Source organism: Scomber scombrus, chromosome 15 (assembly GCF_963691925.1).
Source record: "Scomber scombrus chromosome 15, fScoSco1.1, whole genome shotgun sequence".
Lineage (NCBI taxonomy): Eukaryota > Metazoa > Chordata > Actinopteri > Scombriformes > Scombridae > Scomber > Scomber scombrus.
In genome coordinates this window covers 22,480,755-22,505,776 of record NC_084984.1, presented here as the reverse complement: position 1 = coordinate 22,505,776, position 25,022 = coordinate 22,480,755, and the positions used below count along the sequence as shown (strand labels likewise).

General features: G+C 38.2%; 1 protein-coding gene across 1 annotated transcript in view; it reads left to right on the top strand.

Annotated features, from left to right (window-relative positions):
• The window catches only part of trabd2a (TraB domain containing 2A), a 62,470-nt gene that overhangs the window by 24,285 nt on the left and 13,163 nt on the right, over window positions 1–25,022 (top strand). Inside the window, exons 3-4 of the mRNA XM_062434189.1 lie at window positions 2,492–2,638; window positions 3,274–3,448. Coding sequence (XP_062290173.1) covers window positions 2,492–2,638; window positions 3,274–3,448 — 322 coding nt within the window. The remainder of the gene's footprint in view (window positions 1–2,491; window positions 2,639–3,273; window positions 3,449–25,022) is intronic.

Below are 25,022 nucleotides of genomic sequence, written 5' to 3'. Positions count from 1 at the left end.
GGACAATTATTGACTTTCATTGGCTCCGCTTGCTTTGATATCAGCAAGGGGTGTGTCTGCGTGTCTGTGTGTGCATGCTGGAGGGGGCGGGATAGGGGGCAGCAGTGGAGGAGAAGAAGAAACAGGGGGACCTGATGAAAGGAGCCGAGTGGGAAAATGCACCCACTGACCCACAGTGCACTAACAGAAGAGGATCACAGCAGAGAGAAAGAAATCATTCGTTAAGGTTTTCTTGCACTTCACTCTGATTCTGTTTTCTGTTTCCTTCCCCACTTTCTCGTTTGTGTTTTCTTCCTGTCTGTCACTTTCCTTCCCTAAACCTCCCCCTCTTTAAAAAAAAAAAACAACTCTCTTTCTTTTTATCTGGCTATGACTGATCCTCGCCCCCTCCTCTCCCTCCTTCTCCCTTCACAGCCATAATTTAAGGGGCTGAAAGGCACGGCGAGCGGAGAAAGAGGAGAAGAGAGAGCTGAGAAAAAGGGGAGACCCTGCAGATGAGGGCCTTCCTTCACGGACGTGGCACAGATGTGAGGGTGTTTTTGTGAAATGAGTCGGGGAGGGGCGGCGATAGGCTAATTTGCGTGGCATAAAGACGGGGCCCTTTTCATATGCAGAGCGCCACTTTGATGCGCGGCCGATGAAAGCTGGAGAGAGCGCAAAGGAGAGGAGAAGAGAGGGTGACGGAGGGGTTCTTTGTCCCCTGACAAGAAGGCATCTGCTCCACGCTGCCCTCCTCTCCTCCTCTCCTCTGCTATACCGAGGCTCCCACAATGGGCCAGGCGAGAGGGAAAAGTGTCATCAGAGCACCTTAGAAAACAGAACATGAAAAAAACAGCCGCTTGGGTTGGCCTGATTGGCGTACGGGTATGCATATCAATAAAGAATTAATCTGACACAAAAGGCTACAAATGGAAGCACACACACAGACAAATGCGCACACAGATGCGGACTGAATTGTAAAAACATGCAGACGTACTTTAGTCAGATTTACATAGTTCCACAGCTGACAAAACACATCTTCACTTCAGTGGATTGATCCCACTGAGAAACAAATAAACCATACAAACGTTTTGCAGAGTGTAAGGTGTGCATGTGTTTGTGTCATGTGCCGAGGTGAGTGGCAGTGTTTCCATGCACGTCTGTCTAAGGCTTACTGTGTGTGCAGACCTTAGGACCTTCAGGGTGTGTGTGTTTATGTGTATTTCTGTGTGCATGTATGCATATGTGTGTCCTCGCGGTGCTGATCATAGGCGGCAGGCTCACCAGGGCCCTCTCACCAAACACTGGCCGATTTCACGCTTGCACAAAAGCTGAATCTCTGCAGCACAGCGGAGAGGCTTTGGCAGGAAAAACCTCAAACTGTCTCCTTGGCTTTTATAGTTTGTCCAGTAAATCTAAATCATTTCAACTGCATTTTATCCAATTCACATCTGTGTTTCATTATTTCATTACAGCTTGTTGTCACTTAAAAAAGCTGTGATGAAATAATGAAATCTAAATGACCATAGATGCGTCTTTTTCTTTGCCAGCAATTTAAACATTTTTGGTTAGTCCTAATTTATCAGTTTGTGTGTTGACTGTTTCCTGTGTAAAATATGTGAAACATGCACATTTTTTAGCCACGCCAGCAGCATGGCTCTAGAGATGGCGATGATGATCTGTCATGTTGTCGGTACTAAAATGTCACAGCCATGTCATGGATTCCCATGACATTCATGGTGCATAGTGCATAAATCCCAATGCCCGTAATACTCTGACTTTTCATCTAGTGCCACCAGCAGAAATATTGAATATTTCCACATCTACTGGATGGATTGGCACAAGATCAGCTGCTGACATTCATGGTTCCCAGATGATGTATCCTAATAACTTTGATGATCTCCAGACTTTTCGTGTAGCGTCAACATGAGGCTCATATTTGAGGTTTTGAGCGATATGTGTTGACTATTGGATGGATTACCATGAAATTTGTTACAGGGATCCATGATCCCCTCAGGGAAGCTAATGAAACTAATGACAGTCCCATCAGCCTCAGCTGTGTATTGTGTTTAGTGTTATTAGTACCCTAACATTTGCAAAGATGGTGAACTTGGTACTGATTATACTGCTAAACATCAGCATGCAAGCATTGTCATTGTGAGCAATTTAGAGGTTAGCATTTAGCTCAAAGCACTGCTGTGGCTTTGAGCTAAATGATGACACAACTTTCCACTGGAGCTACAGTCTATTTTTAACCAGCCACACTCTTGTTTGCTGTCACTTACAACTTCCATTTATAACCATTCATCAGACCTGAAAACATTACTTCCTTGAGAAGTTTCAAACATTGTTCTGTCACTTAAACATAAAGAAAATGTGTAAATTAAGTGAACAAATCAGAAGGGACTAATGCAGATCTGAATGTGTTATCATGAACACGTCGGAGCATATAGGTATTCCATCGGGGTAAAAATAAACTGGTCAATAACTGGTTGGCGTTGTCTCATTCTAGGTGATCTTTGCCCTGAACCAGACATTATTACAGCAGGAGTCTTTAAGGGCAGGAAGCCTACAGGTCCCATACACGACTGAAGACCTCATCAGGCACTACAACTGTGGAGATCTCAACTCCATCATCTTCAATCATGACACCTCACAGGTCAGTCCCTCCAAGTATCTGATTGTCATCTTATTTTATCTTATCTAATCTAATCTAATCTTATCTTATCTCATCTTAACTTAACTTATCTTATTTAGCAGTAGACTTAAACTACTTTCCTTTTAGTTAATAAGCCAAAAGTCATCTTGACCCCTTAACCTTTGGGAGTGTCCCAGTGACACGACCCTTGACCCTTTACGTTCACCCTTAGCCCTCTGATAGACCTTCCATCCCCCACACCTATTCCTTCACCCCCCACCCACAAGTTCTCTATACCATTCCCAATTTGGTTCTTTTGTTTTCCCTCTGCTCATCTCTTCCTCATTATTTGTCTGTTTTCTCCAGTTTGGGGTTCATTTAATCTCAATTTTTGCTTCCCATGTGTGCCTCTTGATACTCTTCTGCCAAGCAATCCCTGGTAACCTGCATCAGTCCAAACATTTCATCTTTTGACATTCTTAAACAATGTTTCACTATCATTTGCATAATTTAATTAGTGCAAATTGTGAATGGTTAGAATGTATGTCTTTTTTAATATACAACCCAAATGAAAGCTTTTTAAAGTCAGATGAAATCTCCCCAGCCTTTTCTCCTCTACACCCTTTGTGACTCAATCGTCACCTTTTCAACCCTAGGTCCCTAACTTCAATAATGTGACACTGCCACCCAGTGAGCAGGTGACCGCCCAGGAAATAGACAGCTACTTCCGGCAGGAACTGATCTACAAGAGGAATGAGAGGATGGGCAAGAGGGTCAACGCTCTACTAGAGGAACACCCTGATAAGAGCTTCTTCTTCGCATTTGGAGCAGGTTGGTGTTCAATGATTGGCATAAAAGTTTAACCGATAAACAAATTAAAGGATAGAATAAAATGATAAAATTCATCTGTCCATTTGCAAAGTTGGTGTTCGTTAACTTTGCTGATGTCAATATACAGTCTGTTTTGTTTTTTTACAACCTGTCAGCAACCTGTTACATACAAACTGCAACATTTTCTGCCTGCTGCTACACCAGGTCAAAATTCAGTCAAAAATATACACAGGTCAACTTTCACGTGAATGTACTAAAATATCAAATCCGCAGTCGCTAGTGTTTCAGGATAAAATGTCAGACAAAAAGATCACATTTATATCTACTAGTCTCTACTCACTCAGATTACTCAGATTACTTTTATCCATACAACAAAATGAATTAAATTCCTCTCTTTGTTAGCAGAGCACTTCAGCAAAGAAGTCTGAGCAGCTTAACAAATTCATGTAAAGACAGAGAAAACAAAGACAACTTAGGAAAGTGGGGATAGAAACCCCAGCCAATCAGAGAAGTGCAACTCACTGATTAGCTTCATCTTTCTAATCTGCAAGTCTTTGCAGATCCTTTCAGATATATAAATATAAATGTAATGAGTTTGTTTTTGATACTTTGATCAATAATTTAGTCACTATTTAAGAAATTTGCACGTAGCTATTATGAAGCTGCTGTTAGTAATGTAATGTAGATTGCACTGAAGCCAGGACACCTGGTGTTGAACAGCTCTGCAACTGATAAGTGTGCTAGCAGATTTAAACCATTGATCTACAGATGATGGTCTTTATCAGTTTAGGGTCCAAAACAGCAAAGTTGTGTTGGGTCTTTCTCTTAAGCAGATGCTCAATAAAACATCCCTTTATCAGTGCAGGACTGACTAGAAACTGGAATGTGGCCTGTTTGAATTCTTTCACATAGTTTTAGAAACGTCAGTTTAATACTTTGAATTCCTCTGTAACTATGCAGTAACCTCACAGTAGTAGCCTCCTGATAAGAGACATGATTTAAAACAGGGAGGATGAGGAGAAAATGTGTGTGTGTGTGTGTGGGTGGGTGGGTGTGGGTGTGTGTGTGTGGGGGCAATGTATATCTAAAGACAGCCCTTGTCTCGTTGAAGTTTGTTTGTTCATTCAAAGCATTGTTCACACCTAATAAAGAAGACGAGGCCATATTGTAATCATTTACACAGGCAGGTTTTTAGTTTAGATAAAGAGAAATGTTCATTTATTTTATATCGCTGTCATGCCAAACAACCCCTTTCACCTCAAACATCAACCCACGTACAAAACCAAGAAAACATCTATCGTAACACTACAAACTCACATTAAATTCCAGAAATGTGTTTATGTGCAAAACCTAACAAATACGGTAATGGAAATGCTAGAAGCATAAAGTGTAAGTGACATCTGCAAGTTAATTACATTCTCCCTGAATAAGTAGTTTTTGGTAATTGTTGCCAAATGTCTAAATCTTGATGTTACATTGTTTGTAGCAAGGTACCAGGAAACAGGCATTCAGTAAGAAATTACCTCATAGAAGAACATTTTTTTAATTAATTAATTTATATCAATGTGATGTGTTTTTACTCACTTACTTTGATACTCAAATCAAATCAACATTAATTTGATTGAAACACCACAGACTTGCAAAGTAGAGTGTTTTATTTAGTACAATATATAAGGGACATAAGAGACACAAAATAGTACAATTCATAACACGTCACAAAAAACTCCAAACCCCAGACTGAAATATGTAAACTTTTAAGTTCACTAAGTGGATTTAGACACACTGACACATAAAAGTGTCAATAAAGTGTATATTTTTTACAGAGGAGGGAACTTAAAAGTATGATATGCAGTGGTGGTTGAGCAAACTAGAGAATGAATGAAGAGAGTGTGCAGCACTGGCGAGAACAAAGCCATGAATCAGATACATAAAATGTTATTTCCTGATTATGTCATAGCAGTTTTATTCTAAAGCACAAATAAACATTCCCACAACTACGTCTAATCCTGCAGAAAGATGCAACATTGCCAGATTTTGTGTGAATGCAGAGCTTCATCCTGTTTGCCGTGGCCTCTCTGCTCAGTGTGTGTTTAGCTCAGACACACAGACCTGCAGCTCTTTATACATCCAAGACACAGAGACAGAGAGCAGAACGAAGCAGAGGAGAGAGAGACAGGGACAACGATGTAAACTGGTCACTAAGCTACAAGTCCCGACCTCACACCCTTTTTGCTGTTATTGGCTAGGGGCTACACACCCACTGCCCAAAGGTTGATGCCCAGAAGCAGTTTTCCCGAACACAGCAAAACATTAAGAAAATACAGGCAGAGGGAATGATTTCGGCAGATAAATACACCACCACACATGCAGTGCAATTATAAGTGACGATTGAGAGGGATTACTTTTGTATAAGTCCATACATTGTTTTTTTCAGGGAAAATCCTACATAGCAAACCTTTAACACTTAGGAAAGTGAAATCAGTTCCACCAGAATTACTCAGAACAGTCAGATTTTCCCTATGATGACACTGTCAGAAATGTCTGCATCCAAAGTTTCTTTGGTCCTTTCGCAGTAGTAAAGCAGCAAGCTTTAAAATGTGAAAGGAAGAGAGAGGCCTTCACAGTCTGTTGGTCTCTGAGCTGGCAGGAAACAGCTGAGGAAAAGCAGACACACACACACACACACACACGCACACACACACACACACACACACACACACACACACACACACACACACACACACACACACACACACACACACACACACACACACACACACACACACACACACACACACTGAAGCCCTAACAAGGCGTACATTTCACGACAAGTCCCTAAGGAGGTGCTTTTACAAGGGCTTGGTCTAAAAGGTGTGTGCCTGTGGGTGTATGTGTGTGTGCGTGTGTGTGTGTGTGTGTGTGTGTGTGTGCACGTGTGTGTGCGTATGTGTGTGTGAGCTGGTGAGTGAAAGTGATATGGCCAGTCAGCCCAGGAGCACTAGTCTTAGACATACGGAGGGCAGGTTGGGTCGGTGTATACAAGGAACGGGATGAGGCACGTCAGGGTGCATGCACATACACACACACACACACACACACACACACACACACACACATATGCACACATGTAAACACACACATACCCCAGCCCCCAAGCCATACCCAAGACAGACCAGGGTAAAATGTGTCCTTAATTATCCCTGGAGGGGTCAGAGGACACACACACACACGCACACACACATATACAGACACACACACATACACACACCACAATGGAGCCCATTATGTCAGCGTACTCTGCTTCCCTGTTACAATCAGCTGTGAGAGCAGTCTAATCGTTGACCATCTCATGTCTGAGGACAAGAGTCAATACACGTTTAGGATATGACTATTGTCTAGTCAGCATTTTGTATTTGTGCAGACTTTTCTAGCTAATAATGCACAGAACTGTCAGTGAAGAAGTAATTGGATTTTTTTGAAACTCTTTTTGTAATGCTGTAAGCTTAAGATGAATTCTGATTACTTGAAAGTCATCTCGACGTAACTTCAAGCAGAATCAGATGGACAAGAATTAGCTCTGTGTTTTTTTGAAAGAGCAACCACATATCTAACATATTTCTCCTCCCAAGTAATGATCCCATTAGCCTGCAGGGGTTTGGTCTGCAGATTCCTCACTGACCTATGTGGAAAACTGTTGAGGGTTTTCATTTTTTGCTTGGGATAAGTTTTATCGCCACAACAAGTTAACAAAACAGTTTATGCATGATAATTTATCTCCTGTCAAATTGCCTGGTTAAATGCCAGCAGTGCTTCGCCAAAGGAAAGTAAAAGATATCACAAGAATCCAATGTGAAAGTGTTCTGGTGATTTAGTGTTTGAGGAAGCCTCACGTCTCAGCCTTCATGTTAGGATTGATGACAGCAAGTGTTTTAAAAAGTACTGATAAAGTACTGATAGGTAAACTCTAGAACAAACATAGCATGAATTATAAGTCTTTTTCCTTTTTTTTGCTATTATTTGCTCCTGGAAGGCAATCCATCAAACTGTAGTTTAACAACTTCTTTATGTGATACAAAGCAGAAATGTTATACATTCATAATTGAAAGAAGCTGAACTACATGCATAGGGTACAACAAAAAGATGTTACAAATGAAACAGTAGTGAAGAAAACGGGATACATGTGCTGTTATTCATTGTTATCTGTGTCTATGGGGAAGAAATATTTTGTGATTTTTGGGGGTTTTGGAAATTGTTTATGGAGAAAGCATTAATGGTCGACAGTCACACACTGCCAAACCAGAGCTAACGTTTTCTAACCGTAAATGATTTCTCATATGTGTACAACACCCACACACACACACACACAGGCATGCACACAGGCAGGGACAGGGACTCATTCTCTCTTTCCTCTCTTATCTTTGCTTTTACATCTAATTGTTGTAACAGTCTATATAGAAAGTAATACAAACACTAGAAGAGGAATACTGCACAAGATGTAGTTTGTTTGTGAGTACACATGCTGCTTATTACAAATGTGTAGGTTTTGGTTAGGTGTGATATTTCTTGTGGTTGGTAGCGAGGGATGAGATAAGGGAAAAAACAGCATGAACAAATCATTGTTGTAAGAAATGTAAGGTAAATGATAAAGCAAAACTGAACAGAAGCTTCATATGGTTCTTTCCTTACTATATTGTATAATATATAATAATAATAATTATAATAATAATATAAATATAATAATAATATAAACTATTATTATATTATATGTTTGGTTACATAAGTTAAACAATAGTGAGACTGACACAGCTCAACCTTCATTCATCTAACTAGAGTGCTGACAAGGCTCTGCCAAATGTATATTCTGACAATTTGAACTGAGATATTCATTATTTGCCATAATGGGATATATCACAATAACAATGACAAATATAGTTCAGTCTTTAATGGGGCTGTAATTAACAATTATTTGTATTATTGTTTAATCGGTAAATTTTTCTTCACAATTAATTAATTAATCATTTGGTCAATACATAAGCAGAAAATAGTGAACACCATCCATCACAACATGTTGGAGTCCAAGGTGATGTCCTCAAATATCTTATTTTGTTCACCCAACAGTCTAAAACCCCTAAATATGAAATGTACTGTAATGCAAACCAAAGAAAGGCAACAAATTATCAGATTTAAGAGCATTGAAGCAGTTTTTGCTTTAAAAATGACAGCAGCTCTATTAATAAGCATTAATAGAAATAATACTGGAGAAACTTTTGAAGAGAGTCCAAGAATCACCACAATTGGACCTGTGACCAATTTTGCATCCTGACTCTCGCTGTCAGAGAAAAACGTTTTTCCAGCGGTCTGGTCAAAGTAGTGGTCAGTCAAGCAAACACCATTGGTCACTGGTCAGCACCTCAAACTTAAAATTTAGCCAGAGGAACACACAGATAAAAGCACACACACAGAAACTCTTTGTTTGCCTCTCTTTCCTCCTTCTCTGGACACTTGCTGTGGATCCAGACATCAGTAAAGAGTTGATAACAACTGCTTACAACAATGTCACATTTATGTAGCATACACCCACGACCACCCAGCAGTTGATATTGTGGAGGCGTTGGAAAAACTCCTGCAACACAAGTTCCTTATCATGCCCATTCTCTCCTGCTTTTATTTAGAAGTGTTGCCAAATGCAGAATAGCTTTCGGCTCCTCTGCTCTAAATTAAACAAAAAAAACGTCAGTAAGTTAACAGAGCCGTTGCCTCAACCTTTTTTGACATCCACATCCAAAATGTTTTGAATAAAAGGTCTCTGATAGCAGTTTTGGAATTTGGCAAGCTTTCAGTGATCTGCTTATTTTTGTTCAGGAACATAACTCCAAACTGTGTGCTTTCACACTCGAGTATTTCTGACAGATAAAATTTGTATGTCCATACACTTTGTCAGGAGGTGTTTGAATCTCAGCAGGCCTGCAGTGATTCTAGAGGAGCAACTCATTGAATGTAACATAAAGCACTCAGAGGAAAGTAGAAATATGAAAGTTTTTCTGGTTTTCCAGTGTATAACTAAACCCCCTGCCCTGTCTAACCCTGCTTTGAGTATTAGGGTATTGTCATGCTTTGCTGTACTTTACTGTGCTGTAAGTAAATACCTCCTAGAAATTTGTCTTTTCCCCCCATCTGTTTGTCTGAAATACCACGGCCATCACTCACCGTAAATGATGATGTTGACAAAGCGCCATATGCTCAGACAGGCATATGGAAGTGGTTATTGCTCTCCTCTATAGGTACAGTAACCCAATCCATGTACACAATCTGAACCCATGTTCCCTTTATAATCTCTGCCATACCCTGGCACTCCTGACTTTAATAAAATGATGTGTTTACATATCGCTGAAGGCTGAGGGCTCCGTTTCTGCCGGCTCTTACAAATTCTTGTCTTTTTTTTTTCCATCCACGCATCCATGTTTCAGTCTCGGCCCCCAAGCTGCTTAGCACATCATGATTCCTCTGAAACTCCGCTCCAATACCACACATTTAAATATTTGCGGCGGTGTAATTGCCAGAGTGGTTGACAGGCTCTAACGGTTACTATACTTTGAAATGTCTGACTCTTTTCACAGACAATTAAGGTCTGCCTTTGGATCTTTTGCTATTTAGGTTGGTAGGTCCATGCTAAAGTGAATACCCCTTGGTTAGTGAGCTGTTTAGTGCAGTGGGTAGACTGTAATGAATGGATGGTTTGGCCTGTGAGCTGCGGCTCATGACAGAGGTTGACATGAACTCATAAGTCACACAGAGCACCTTGACTTGTCAGTGTGTGGGTAGCTCTCGGTACTGGAGCGGGGAAATAGTCACTTAATACACTGTACTTACTGAATCCAGTGTGTTCTAATGGAGCTTAAGTCATAACAGTAAATGCAGTTAGCAAAATAGTGGTATTTTACTAACTGCCTTCTGGTGCAGAGTCATTGTTTGAAATTGATCCTGTAGGCTAGTTGAGCCCTGAACAAATTATCCTTGAGATCAGTAATTATATTTTTAATACATGATTCTGTGGTCTACAATAAAAATGCATAAACAATACAAAAGAACAAAACAAAGAGACAAAATATCTGTCTTTGATATTTTAATTTACTGCATCAAACAGCAAGTTATTGGCAGCCCCTTTAGCCTATTTGGTGCAATATTATAAATATATTGTCATTTCAATCACTTTTAAATGTGTTTTATCAAAGTATTTTAGCTAGTGTGATTTTTTTATGCTGTTGTCGCTAGGAGGGGGTGGGGGTTGAAGTCAGAGGACAGAAATAGGATCAGCAAGTTAATAAAAAAGGCAGGATCCATCATTGGTTTGCCTCCTGACTCACCAGAGGTGGTCATGGAGAAGAGAGTAAGCAGGAAACTCAGTAGCATCCTGCACAATAAGGACCACCCATTGTTTGGTGTTTTTAGTGAACTGAAGAGCTCCTTTAGTGCCAGATTAGTGATGCCAAGGTGCTCTACGGAGAGATTTAGAAGGTCCTTTATACCTGGTGCAGTGAGGTTTTTTAATGAACATTGCTGTTGACTGCTGAGTGTTGAGGATTGTTTGATTGTTTATTGATGTTGATGTGGTGCTTTGCACTTAACTTGTACTGCCTGAGTGTGCATGTTTCCTTGCTGTATGTTGGCTGTCTTTGTGAGAAGGTGACATTCAATTTCCCCTCCAAGGGATTAATAAAGTACTTCAATTCAATTGTTCCTATTAAGTGAGCAAAAAAGCAATATAACCAAAATAAATGTGTTGTAGTGGATATGGTAAGCAGTGCGTAATGTAAAACCACTGTAAAACTGTTTGTTGTCACAAAATACTAATTGTTGACTGTCTAGTATCATTAATGGATTATTTTGTAAGTTGCATGAATAGATGTCAGAGAACATATATGTTGTTCTAATTCTTACAAACTATATAAACTATACTTCTACTACTCTTGTGTTTAAACTATGCTTTAACTAGCCCTGTGTGTGTAATATGTTAGGCTCAAAATTATAGCTGATCAACTGGACATTCCTATTCAAACTCTGTCCTAAAATCCCCAGGCCAAACCTCACACATACCTGGCCCAAATCCCTCCAGTGTGTTCTCACACTGAGCAATACATCACCGCGGTTGCTGCCCTCTTTCACTTTTTTTTCTTCCCCAGATGGTGTGAAAGTCGAAAACGTGGAGCTTTTTCACAGCACCTCACCCTCATAAACAGCCAGTTTACAACTGTTTGGGGCAGTCGCTGACATGAGTACACACATGTCATACGGCACCAATCCAGACCAGACCTACCACACACTTGGTAGGGAAGCGGGCAGGCAGGGGCGTAACGTCTGCCAAAACCGGATTTAAGTTTGAATGACACCTTTATACTTGAACTACATTTGTATTCTCTTTTTTTTATGTTACTTCATGCAGAGTTAAATTATAAAGAATGTTTTTCTGTTCTTTTCATTTTTCTTTTCATTCATTCTTCTTTATATTCTGCTCTTCTTTTCGTTTTTTTATGTTGTTAGTGGAGCTTCCCCATAAGTTTGAGATGAATTACCCATTCAGATATTGAACTAGTGAACTATTACTCTATTTTACAGAAAGAGAAAATAACAACAATCGGGCTTCTACATGTTCAGAATGTTATAGCTCATGTTTAACATCTTGTGGATGCAGTCTGATGAGATATATGATACGAGTGCAGTATATATGGTGATTTATATACATCACATCTATAAGGAAATGTGAGCCACACTTCGACATATACACGGTATGTAGTTCACATACTGTTGTTTTATCATATATCTGATTTAGCTGATCTTTCCCTATAGAGAAATAATCTTTTTCGGCCATCATGGCATGAACAGAACAATATGCTGGTATTTGCATTTCACTCATCATAACTCTTGTCATGAGTGTTGGGCAGTTTTATACATTTGATTTATTTTTGATTTTTATTTTGAGAAGGCGTTAAAACGTGTTTATTGTGCTAGTTACCTTCTTCAGAAGCTAATGATCAGCCAAGCCTGGAGGTTAGTGGAAAGAAAGATTGGGATTGGTTCTATAGCCTCTGCCGACTTTTTAGTAGTCTTAATTTTGGCCCTTACCCTGCGCTATATGATATCATTTGGACAATGAACAGCAAATATCAGCAATATAAAATTACAATATTTTACATACATTGTTTCCTGTGAATACCTTGTCAGTGTGAATGCCATTTGAATCCAGTGTGAGAGAATTGCTATATAGAGAGTTAATAGCTGAATGTAAATTAATGACTATTGTTGAAAAAATGCAGACTATAAATACAATAAATAGCGAGGTTTGATTCCATGAAAATCCTGGGTATTGTAAGTTTAAGACATTTCTGTAGAATTGTGATTCATTTAACAAAATCATCTTTTGCAAATTACACTTAAAAACAAACTTGTTTTAAACATGAAATTTTGTATGATTTTAATATGTTACAGTGGAACGCATTTCATCATCAGTGGGATTATTACTATCTTTGTAGGGCTTCTCCACCTCCTCCTCCTCCTCCTCCTCCTCCTCCTCCTCTTCTGTTATCGTACTTTATTTACAATTACAAAAACACTAAACCAGTGTGGGATGTTAAGATGTCAGGAGCGTCTGCGATGCATCATCTGGTACATCTCTGTCTCTTCTTAAATAGGAGGATAAACCTGTCAGCTACTCTGGATAACCAACTGGCTGTTAAGCCGCTGATTGAATACCAGCTAAACATAGACATTTTGTTGCACTCATCGGGTCAAAGGCCTCAGTCTTTGTACTTGGAAGACATATTTCATATAACCCACACTTCTCTCCCAGTCATAGCATTGAGCACTTGTCACAACAGCTTGTTGTGATTTATTGAAAGAGTTGAACTCCTCACCTCTGACCCCATTCAAACCCAGCAGTACTTCCTTATGCACCTGGAACAAGCTCTTTACATGCCTGCCCAGGGGCTAAACTTTCATTTGGACCAGAAATACCTCACTCTTATATGAAAGGGAAAAGGGAATAGAAAATTATATATCTAGCTGGTGAGCAGCCGTGCAGCTATTGATGATTTTGAGTGGGAATTGTTATGAAGGAACTGTCCCTTTTCATTTTCGGTCTAAAACATAAAGGAGTAGTGCCTGGAGGCGATGAAGATATGAAGAGACAGAGGAAAACATGACTTGTGTGATTTGTGGCTTCCACTCTCTCTCTCTCTCTCTCTCTCTCTCTCTCTCTCTCTCTCTCTCTCTCTCTCTCTCTCTCACTGTGGAGTTATTGAATACTTTTTTGTTTCACTAGAGCAGGGAGTTTTCTAGTTCACTGCATGAATGAGTCTATGTTGTTAGGCATTCACAAAGTGTATACCAGGATTTTGGGATGCCACAGAGCACCAGATTGAACTTTTATTCTCATATTAGCTTCATTAAATTTAAATGTCCAAACCTCATGTTTGGCATCTTCGTAAAAATTGCAATTTCAAGAATGATTTCTTCAGAGTTAAGGTTTCTATGGGCATATTGGCACAGATATGGATATTTTTTTAAACAATGCAACTGCAGTTTCCTTTCACAGTTTAAAAAACATTCTGTGCACACATAACCATTGTCTAAGATTTCTCAGCGTGTCTTGTGAATGGAAAAAAAAATGTCTTGGCAATGAAAATTTGCAAAAACCGAATTTGTGATGAAACCAATGACAGCTGGTGACTCAAACATTTGATGAAAACAGGAGGAAAACTCACCCATGGCGTCATGTTATTTTACATTAGTTAGCTACTTATCTCTACTTTCTTATATTCAAGCTATGTTATGTTCTTATGTTACTGACAATGTGTAAAATGTTGGTTGTGGCTTATGGTGATGAACCTACAGATAATCTCCAACTTTATAGTGAGTTTTAGCTCATTGTTTAGTTTCTCTTGGTTTACTCTCAGCACTTTCATAACGTCGTTTTCAATGGCAACAGGCTGTATTTAGACAAAAAGCTCTAAAAATCTCTGTACACCACCTGCTCCACACCAAACGGCAAACAGATGTAGACTAGTGGGTGAACATAGTGGAGCATTTAGCTGCTAAAGAGGCAGATATTTCCCTTAGGTGTTGGTAGAGAGCAAAAACAGAGCTAAAAGGGAGGGAATATTAGACTTACATTCACCAGGTGGACAGAAACACATCTCCAAATGAATAATACTGTTGCTCCGTAGCTGCAGGTTGTGTAAATAAGCAACTGTTTGCAAACAAGTTTAACATAGCTTAAAAAGTGATGAATCTAACCATTATTTTATCGACAGTTTGTCACACTCATGTGCAATACAGTTAAATGGAATTGAAGATGAAATTTGCAAATTCTCATTGGACCAATGCAGTGTCAATATCAGTATTCCAGATATTGATTGGTCAGGGAGGATGTTTTGGACAGATTATCATGAAAAAGATTATGTAGATTAATTTGATATAAGAGATCCTGCCCTAAGGAGGACAGCAGGAGTATATCCTCCTCTGCTCTCCTCACACCGCTTCACACACACACAGTGCCCTTTCCCCTCTTCAGAATCAAAATTTCAATAATGGAATTTTTTCCAAAGAAGAGAAAAAAATAATTTTATAAATGACCCTGAGACTTGTTAATGGTTTATTTCCACTATTTCACCTTTTTTATATATCGATTGTCTCTCTCTTGCCTCACAATAATAGAGGAGCAACATCTTCTGCCTCAATGGACCAGGCTCTTCTGGATGAAACATTCCAATCAAAAAGTTGCTTTGTCAGTGACAGAAAAACTTTTTTCTTGTTTCAATATGAGGCCAAAACAAAAAAAAATCTAAAACGAATTATTTAAAGGTAGGAAACTGTCACTCAGCCAGTGTCTTTCTTCTGTTTCATCTGACCTGAAGTGTTTCATCTGTCCTAAAAAATAATAAGCAACTGAGAGTAAAGAAAGCTTTGTCAACTTGCGTGATGCCATTCTCAGACTACAGATACAGCAATAACAAAGTAATCTGGATTCAACACAAACAGGCTCAGTTTTAATTAACTTGTGTGGAAATTACTGTAGTAGGTTTTGTAACTTCTGTTTCGCGTCACTAAAGGCCTGGAGTGAATGAGAGATTGTAATCAGAAAAACATGATTTTCTGTTTTTGTTGAGGCTGTTTCAGATGCTTTCACTGGTGCAGATGTAAAAGTTGGCCTGGTTTTTTTGTGACACTGAGGTATTTTGCAGCAAGGCAGGAAACTTTTTGGAAAACTATAAGCCCATGGTTCTATCCACAACATTTCCCGGTGAACTAGTTAGTGACAGATTGGAGAGAGGAAAGAATAAGAATGATTAAAGACAAAATGGGATGAACAGATGGTGGGTAATTGACAAACATTTGTGTAATAGTAAAAAAAAAAAGAGTAAAAGAGAGATAAATTAGGGGAAAAAAGATGTTGACAGTGATGTAGGGAGTGATAGCATGAAGTAAGGAAGCCAAAAACTGAGCCTGTAAGAATTTATAGGGCGCTACGATGTGGATCTGCTCTCTGTTATAATCTCCACTTAAATCACAGATGATATGCAGGCCTCATTGGACATCCACAAGATCTCTTGCAGATTGCTCAAACTAAATAGTCTCAAAATTGCACTCTAAGCCATATGTTCTAGATGGAAGCTCTGTGAGAAAACATCTGAGAAAAACTATGATAAGGAATGCATTTTCAACAAGTCAGCGGCCATCCAACTCCCCTTCGTATCCTTTTTCTTGACTGACACAGTTGAAAGGCTGAACAGAGACTCGCAGCGGGATGTGAGGCTTGCAGGGGTAGGTGTGTTTTCAGAGGAAATGGTGTTGAGGCCGCAGTATGCAAACTGCAGGAATACATTTTTTTGCAGGTTGAGACCAGCTAAGACATATGTTTGTGGGGAAAAAACAAAAAGAAACTCTATAGTTTCAGGACTGGCAGAGTGAAGTAAATGATTAAGATCAAACCTGCACTACATGTATGAAAGAAAGGATGCGGGCCTTACCTGAGCCCCAGTGAGCTCAACTTGCTTTCATCTAGGTGTTAGGAGCCAGGCTCGACATCCTCTTCAATCACCAACCACTCACTGACCTTGGCTTTGGTTTCAGTCCATTAAGGTTAACAAATAGATGCAGACAGAAACTAAACCACAACAGTTTAGAGATGAGGGTAATAATTTGTTGTCCATCACAGTCCCGACAACAGTTCCTTGCTGTCAGCAGCATGCCACTCAGCATGTCTGTCTCCCCCTCTATAATGTCTGCCCTCTGACAGGCTCATATTAGATAAGACCAACCTATTTGACAGTTGGCAACCAATAAAAACTTATTTAATTATGTACTTATTTTTACAAACAAAGATGATAATTCAGCCAATTATCTTCTACATTAGTTTATAAAAATGTCTCCAATGTTCCCTCAGTGACATCTTCGTCTTGTTTTACCCAAACAAAAGTCAACTAAGCGACTCACACAGGTCAGTCTCTAAAAACTTCTCTTATAGAGACTGAGGTTTCGTTGTTAAAGCTTTTAACCAGAGAACCAATTCAAAGTCTTTGCGGCCCTTCATATTGGGGTGGAGACATGCAGTTTACTATACAGGAGAATGGGAGGACAGCATAAGGTTTGTTCGCCATTCTCACCACCGTTCGAGCCAACCTGATCTCACAGAAATACGTGACGGCTGATGGCTGATGGGAATATTATTCATTTGAAAGTATTTCATTGTCATGAGCGAAAATATTGCTGAAATGGATAATAATGGCTAAAAATCCTAATATTTGATAAGCTTGAACCTGAAAATATTTGGAACTATTACTTAAAAAATTACTGAAATAATTAATTGATTATCAAAATAGTTGCTGATTTATTTTCATAATATATTGAACTTTTACATGTTAAAAACCCTTACTGGCACAAGCACAAAAAAAGACTACATTGAACACAGATATTCAATAATTATCTACACTGCCAATCAAAAGTTTGGACAAACTCTCCCAATCACTTGAATGAGAAAGTGTGTCCAAACGTTTGACTGGTACTGTAAATTGAATGTGATTTACATCATTGGTAATTCTGGTACTTTTATGGCTAATGTAAAAAAATATTTTCAGCCAACCGGAGTGAGGTCAGATGTTCAGGTATCCCCTCCACCCCTCTTAAACTGCCTATTAAATCTCCTTTCAGTTGCTTTTGTAGTAAGAATATTCCATGAGACTGAGTATTTATAAGTAAAATGAAACATTCAGTGGCAGAGACATTGAGAGCTGGCAGTGCCCCAGTTTACTTTGTCAAAACTGCTCACTTTTACAGAATTTTCTATCTTTGATCACTCTTTCGTACGACCATAGTGAATGAGCTGGTGTGTGTTCAAGCTTCATAATTTCTTGGCAGAAAGAGTAAAACGGAGGACTGCGCTGAGAGTCAGTGTAGAGACTATTTCACCCTGACAGATGTAATCCCTAACACGGCTCCAAAGTGCTGTGTGCCACCACAAATTTTGAGTGAGCGTTTATTTAAAAAACAACCTCACACCACAGGCCTCTTATGTGCTCTGTTTCTCATTTATTCTCAGCATAAATTGAAAGCTGAAGTTGCTCAGCATGATCTCACGGAACCTCTTGCAGACAATTTAGCCATTTTCCCCACTAATGATAAACACGGCACAACATAGATCTTTTTTTCATAATATGCCTAGAGCAAGACAAAGCAATTAAAATGTGTTTAATGATCCATCTTTTTAATTTTCCACAAGTGAACATAAAGCCGCTTATTATTATTCATTTTACGAGCAATTTTATTCATCAAGCTTTCTTTGTAAGATAAACAAACCACTTCTCCCATCATTCTTGTCACCTTCCCCCAAATACTATCCAGTGAATTACAAATACTATAATAATAAATTTAAATCAGATGCTTTTTAAGAGAACATCGATATTAAACATTTGTCTGGGGCAGTGACTTTGGCCTTTAAATTATGCGATGTGGCTACTTTGATATAATTAATCAGCAACGATACTTAACCAGGTGTCTCGATATGTGAAAATGATAAATGAGGTGTGACTAAAGGACAAGATGACTCATTTCAAATTACACATTTCCTCTGCTTAGAACTACTGTATGTTTAAAGTTTTTTCTTCTATATTTTAACATATTTCATATCATTTAGCTTAGATTTGCATTTAACAGGCTCAGTTTCCTTGGTTTAGCTTTGGATGAAGAGATTCAAAAAGAAAAACGGCATTCCGAACTGAAATACCGCCTCAAGCTCCACTCCTGCGCTGTAAAGTAGACTTTACATGGGCACCATGTCAAGGTACAGTCTACACAGTCTCAAAAGAGAAGTCTTTCAGTTCTAAGCTGAAGGCTTACGGGATGCTCTTATCCTTAGCTATCATAGTCTGGCATCTGAAGACTTAACATTCCTGTGTTGTTTTGCATGCCTTTTTCCTTTTGTTGCTATTCCTGCTTTTCTTTCCATGTAAAATTTTGTAATTGGCATCCATACTCATTCTGCTCTTTTGTCTCTTCTCCTGTCTGTCTTGAATCGGCTCGTTTTCTGTCTGCATGTTCTTCTCATCTTTTGTTTTTTTTGCATGTGCTTGTCTGTCTCATTTCTCCTTCTCTGTCATCTTTTCTCCGTCTCTACTGTTTTTGAAATGGTGATTGATATCAGTTTTACAGTAAAGAACAACCTATTGAATTGAGCCTCTTTTTGAACTTTGCCTGACACTGTGCCTGAGAGAAATGGTTTTGGTGTTAGTTGAGATGTTAGCATTCTTTGGCAGGGTTAAGAAAGAGTCTTAAGAGAGAGCCAGAGGTGTATTCGTGCCTTTGTCTTGCAGTTTTTTTGTGATTCAGCTTTTGTTCACATTCATTCAGACACATCACAGCTGTGTATTATCCCAGCTTTATCCAATTCAGTGGGCTTTATTGACATGAAAGTTTTGAGAACAATATGTCCAAATATTTGGAAAGTACATAACTGAATAACAATAATATGAACATTAGCACAACATTAAGGTCAATTTAAATATACTGTTTATCCTATGTGTGTGCTGTGTGTGTACAGATCATTTACTGTCCCTCAGGTTGCAGCATGTCGACACAAATTGGGCAGCAAAATATGCCCTGTCTCCTATTTTTAATTTTGAGAGGTCACTAAGCTCTTTGAAATTACAGAGTTGAATTTGTTAAAGTAAATGCTCCTTACTTCATTCACTGAAATAAGAAACATTCAAAACATTTTAAACCCTTTTCTGGATGAATTTGAATAGAGATCAAAATCTGTCCGATTCATAGGATCAGTTTTAAAGTATATATTTTCACTATTGATGATGCGTTTCAAGAGGTGCCAGTACATATAGCAACACCCACCCTGGCAAGTCAACTGTGTTGTAAAACTGTGTGGCTTTGGGGAAGTCTTGACTGGGAAAAATGTGGTTGTTTGAAAACACATCAAATCTGATTATTCATCACTAGTGACATAGAGTACAGGCACAAATACTGCATATTTCTGTTGGCAATCAGTGACAAGCAATGCAACGTTTGGTATATGTTTCTGTTTGTCCAAGTCTGCAATACACAGAAGACAGAAAAAATCGGCACCTGTACTGAATCACAGCTTGTTGAACACTGCTTCACTAAAACTCCCTGTGTCTCAAATAAGGATAGATATGCCTTAACATATTTCAATAAATTGCTTAAAATGTTAGTTATTTACATTATTCAATATTTGTTGTCTTTCTTTTTACTGTAAATACTTCTCATCCAGGATTTAATGTATTTTCAAAGGGTTTGCTTAAAAATGTCTTGAAATGATTCAAAATTTTCACTGATTTCGTCATGTTTTGAAGGAAATTCTGACTTCATCTTCAGAAACAAGACTCATACAGTAGGTCATTAATGACCGAGCAGTAGAAGCACTAAAACAACAAATGTTTAGTTTGGCTCAGTCTAGTGTTTCCAGCCTTAAACTGGACTTCTCTGGTTCAATCTGCATGTTTTCATATCCTTATAATGTACACATAAGTGAGTTAAATCATACCAAGTTTTGTTTTTAAAGTGTACTATTTCTTTTTATTAGCACAGCACACAGGAGTGAGAATTGAGAGATGCAACAGATTGGAGCTAAACTTTAATATGTTGTAGATCTTGGATTGGTTTGATCCAATGACAGTTTTTTCTTGGGACCCAAGCTGAATTTGTGGGCTTGTATGCAGACTTATTTAACCAAATATTTCTTGGTTTTGGCTGCTGACTTTCTCTCATATGCTATTATATTAAGAATATCCTTATCCTGCAGGCATTTGGGATCAAAATGACAACATATAGTTGAAAGTAACATCAGACTAAATTGATTCCAGGCAAAAACATTCATTTTTGAAAGTATTTTCCATGGCTCATCCAGCGGTAAAGAATCTTGGTGCCTGTAAGGATGAATATTATATTAACATTAAGTGATTCTTAGGTCTCAACACCACAAGTTGGCTACATTACATAAATTATGAAAGTTTCACTTAAAATCTTTTGCTGCCACTTTCTAGTAATTGAATTGTGGTTAAGATCTCTTTACATAAAACACTCAGTTCTTCTCTGCTGTGTTCCCCCTCTTGTCGCCTTCTAAAATTTTTGGCCATGCCAGCAAAGTGGCTCTAGTGGTCAGTCCAACACTTTGATCCAGACTGAAATATTACAACAACTGTTGGATGGATTGCCATGAAAACTGGTACAGACATCTATGTACTCCAGAGGATAAATCCTAAAGACTGTGGTAATCCTCTGACTTTTTCTTCTAGCGCCACAAGCAGGTCAAATTTTCACTTATCTAGTCAAATATCTCAACATCTACTCAATGGTTTGCCAAAACATTTTGTACAGACATTCATGGTTCCCAGACGATGTATCATAAAGACTTTGATGCTCCCATCATGTTTCATCGAGAACCATCATAAAGTTGACATTTGTCATTATAGATTCCCATTCAATTTTGTACACGCATTCATGTTCTCCTCATGGTGAATTGGAATAACTTTGTTCACCAGTGTTGCTCCATTATCTGGTCAAAATTTGAATTTGTCCAGCCCTTTGTTTTACAAGCAAATATTTGCAAATGTAATGTCTCATCAGCTTTGTGTGTAGTGCAAATTAGCAAACATGCTAACAAGCTAAACTAAATTGGTGGGAAAAATCAAGGATCAAGGAAACTTTATTTATTTGATCTATTTCATAATTATACAAATGTCTAAAAATATAATATACAACATGAAAAAATAAGTATATAAATAATTCAACAGTATAACATTGTGCAATTTTACAAATGCACTTATAAAAACAGCTAAAAGTATTGCTTTCCTATACCAGGATGTGCAACCAGACAACCTGTGAAACATCAGCTTTCTGATACCTTAAGCATGTTATCATGTTGACATTAGCATTTAATTTAGCGGAAATTCAAACCAAAAACAGTCATGATGTGCATTGATGGGGGCCATTTGTTTAAGATACAGGTGAGACAATGAAATGCAGCTTGAGAAATTCTGTTGGAGTAATCGATTTTTGCATGTAAATGCTTTTCAGACACAAAAACACAGCAAAATGGGCTGTATACTCACAGACAGAATTTTAACACTCTGGAAAGTTATCACAGCGACAACTCCTTAATTACATCCCCAATTACATTACTATCATTGTGACAATTGCACGGCTCCTGCAGAACTTAAAGCACTGGTGTGACTAAATACAGCCTCACAGAGCTGCTAATGCTGCTGTAGTCTCTTATTTGTCTCCACAAAAGAAAAACTACTTGTCAGCAAGCCTACTTTTCTTAAAGTTAATGAAACAAACTATCAATAAAATGCCCAAACTATGGTATGTTCAACTGTATATGGAAACTTTAATTTATCTAACTACAAAAAATGAAAGAATGATAAACTACATTACAATGGTACCACATGTCATTATTCTTAACAAACTTAAGAGTATTTATTGATACTTTCTCTCTTTGGAGACCAGCTTGTTTCAGATAGTGTCCTTTTCTTTTCATACAAATTGCAACTGACTTAAAAATTGATGAGGTTTAAACTTGATATAGGGCGGAATTGTCTGTCCATCAAAACATAAACCAGTATGATTTAACCAGGGATAAGAAGTATTACTGTAAGCATAGCCTGTGTTTCCAGACACTTGATATGTGTGTTAATATAGAGCTGGCGTTGTTTGAAAAACACCAGGATGGATGTGTGATCTTTATGCCAGCGGATAACCAATAATTTTCCTGTTATTTGTCCTTGACATGATGTCACTTATATGCATGGCTGTGTCTCCTTGACAGTCGAAGACACAGAGGTTTTGCCTGACTGACGGGGCTTGGTGAGCCAAAACAGTGATTTTCCAGTGGGATTGTTGGCTGGTTAGTTCCGCTGTCCTAGAAATGTCAAATCCTAAAAGTAGGACTATTGGGTAGTTTTAACAATAGTTTGAATATCTTTACCCTCTCTTTCACCCATCTCTGTTTATGCCTGTTTATATTGTAATCAATGCATGATCAATGTTTTTAAAACACTGTAATGTCCAATATCTTCACAAGAATTGGCCAGAGGAAATGTATATTCAAGCCAAAAGTTTGTGGCTTTAGTACCTTGGCAAGAAAAGTTACCTCAGGGAAGTAAAAACTAAAACACTGCACAGTGAAGTTTAAAGAAAGCCCCAGACACCTCATTGTCATCTTGTTCAATAAAAGGTTTCATTCAGTGCTTAGTGGTGGTGATTATGGGCTGCCAGCGCCAGCTGACTAGCAAGGAACATGTACATAAACAGCTAGAGAAGGCTATATGGGGAAGAATGGTCTCAGTGCTGCCTGTAGCGTTTGTTTATCCAACATGCTGTAATGTTATGAGAACTGCTGCTTGGACCCTGGTTACAAGTTGTAATGTAAATATTGATGTGTATGGAAAAGGAAGACTATTTAAGGCTTACCATATGTTCTAATAATTTGAGTCGCTGATTGTAGAGACTGGTCTTTTTAAGGATGGATACCACCAAGGTTCTCATCTGCAGTTACAGGTGTGCAAAGAGGTTTTTATATTCAATTTTAAATACCAATCAGTTTTATTTCAAATTCTTTGTCAGTTTGTAACTCCATTTCTTTACATTTATGATGTAATGATCAAAGCCTATCAGCTTTGAATTAGAAAATAGATTTTAGATAATGCTTTTTTATAAGCATAACAAGGACATATTTGTATTAAAAATATCTGCAAAATGTTCACTGTCAACAAATTCCCTTTGTTTTCCTCACAATATATATATTATGTTAACTTAAAGAAGACCTATGTTCATTTCCAGACTTCAGCTCAGACTGAAAGTAGGAAAAAACGTTCAAAACCGAGCATTTAGGTTAGTGCTTGTTGCTCACAGCTATTACTTGTACATACATTTACCTTATTAATTGACACGTTGGCCACTTTTAATATTAACATCTGGATATGGTAAAGAATATGGTAATAGCTGAAGAAAGACTGTGACCTTGGTGAAATATCAAAAAGGTCAACATTGACTTGAAGCATAATATTTTGACTTTTTCAGTATTAAGCTAAAACTATCTTTCACTAACATTTACCCAGTATTTTTTAAGTCTTAATCAAAAAGCACATGGGTTGGAGGATGTGAACCTCAAAGTCTTACATTTTGTACACCCAGCCATACACACCTACCCTCCCTACACCATTTGTGCAGACGGACCTGGTTTAGAAATTTTTTTGCCAGTGAACATAATTCAGGCAGAAATTATGTTTCCTCCAAAATGCATTCGACGGAGCAAATTAGTTGTTTTTTTATTGCACGTCATATCGTCTTATTCGTTTAGCATTGGCAGGTTTTTTTTTGTAATAAACACTATGCCACCTAAACACTACTTTACTGTAAGAAAAGCATGTCACATCACAGATCAAACAGTCCTGAAACATATAAAAAGCTCTATAAGTTTCTATGACCATAACATGAGCTTGTCTGTGACCTTCTAACTCAATGGTCCCATGTATGAATGTCGCTCCAGGTAGAGAGCTAGCTGTGAATAAGAGCTTTCAGGTCTGTCCCCGGCCTTTATCTCTACCATCTCCCCTCTTACAGTTCTGGAAAGACATACAGTGAACATATTGTGCATTGGCGTACATACTTTTGGCCCATTTCATAGATTTAAAATGTATGAAATTGGCCTAAATAAATAATCTGTGGAAATATATGTCAGATGTCACAGATGTCACTCCAGAAGTGTGTTTCTTAAACTGTGTTTGGACCCTTAAATGGGCTCCAGGCCTGTTTCTAGTGGGAACCTAAATGAATGTGAGTACGAATATCAAAGTAGGGAACTCTAAAGAAAAACTGAAGTGATAGATTTTGGGTCTTAAGGTGTGGAAAACTATAATAAACATGGAATTAGAATGAATTTATTGGAGTGACATAGATAGATATGATCAAACAACAGACATTTGTATTGACATTTGCAGCTGTTTAGAGCTAGGATACAAAGACATATTTCTATTTTTATTTGCCGTGAGAG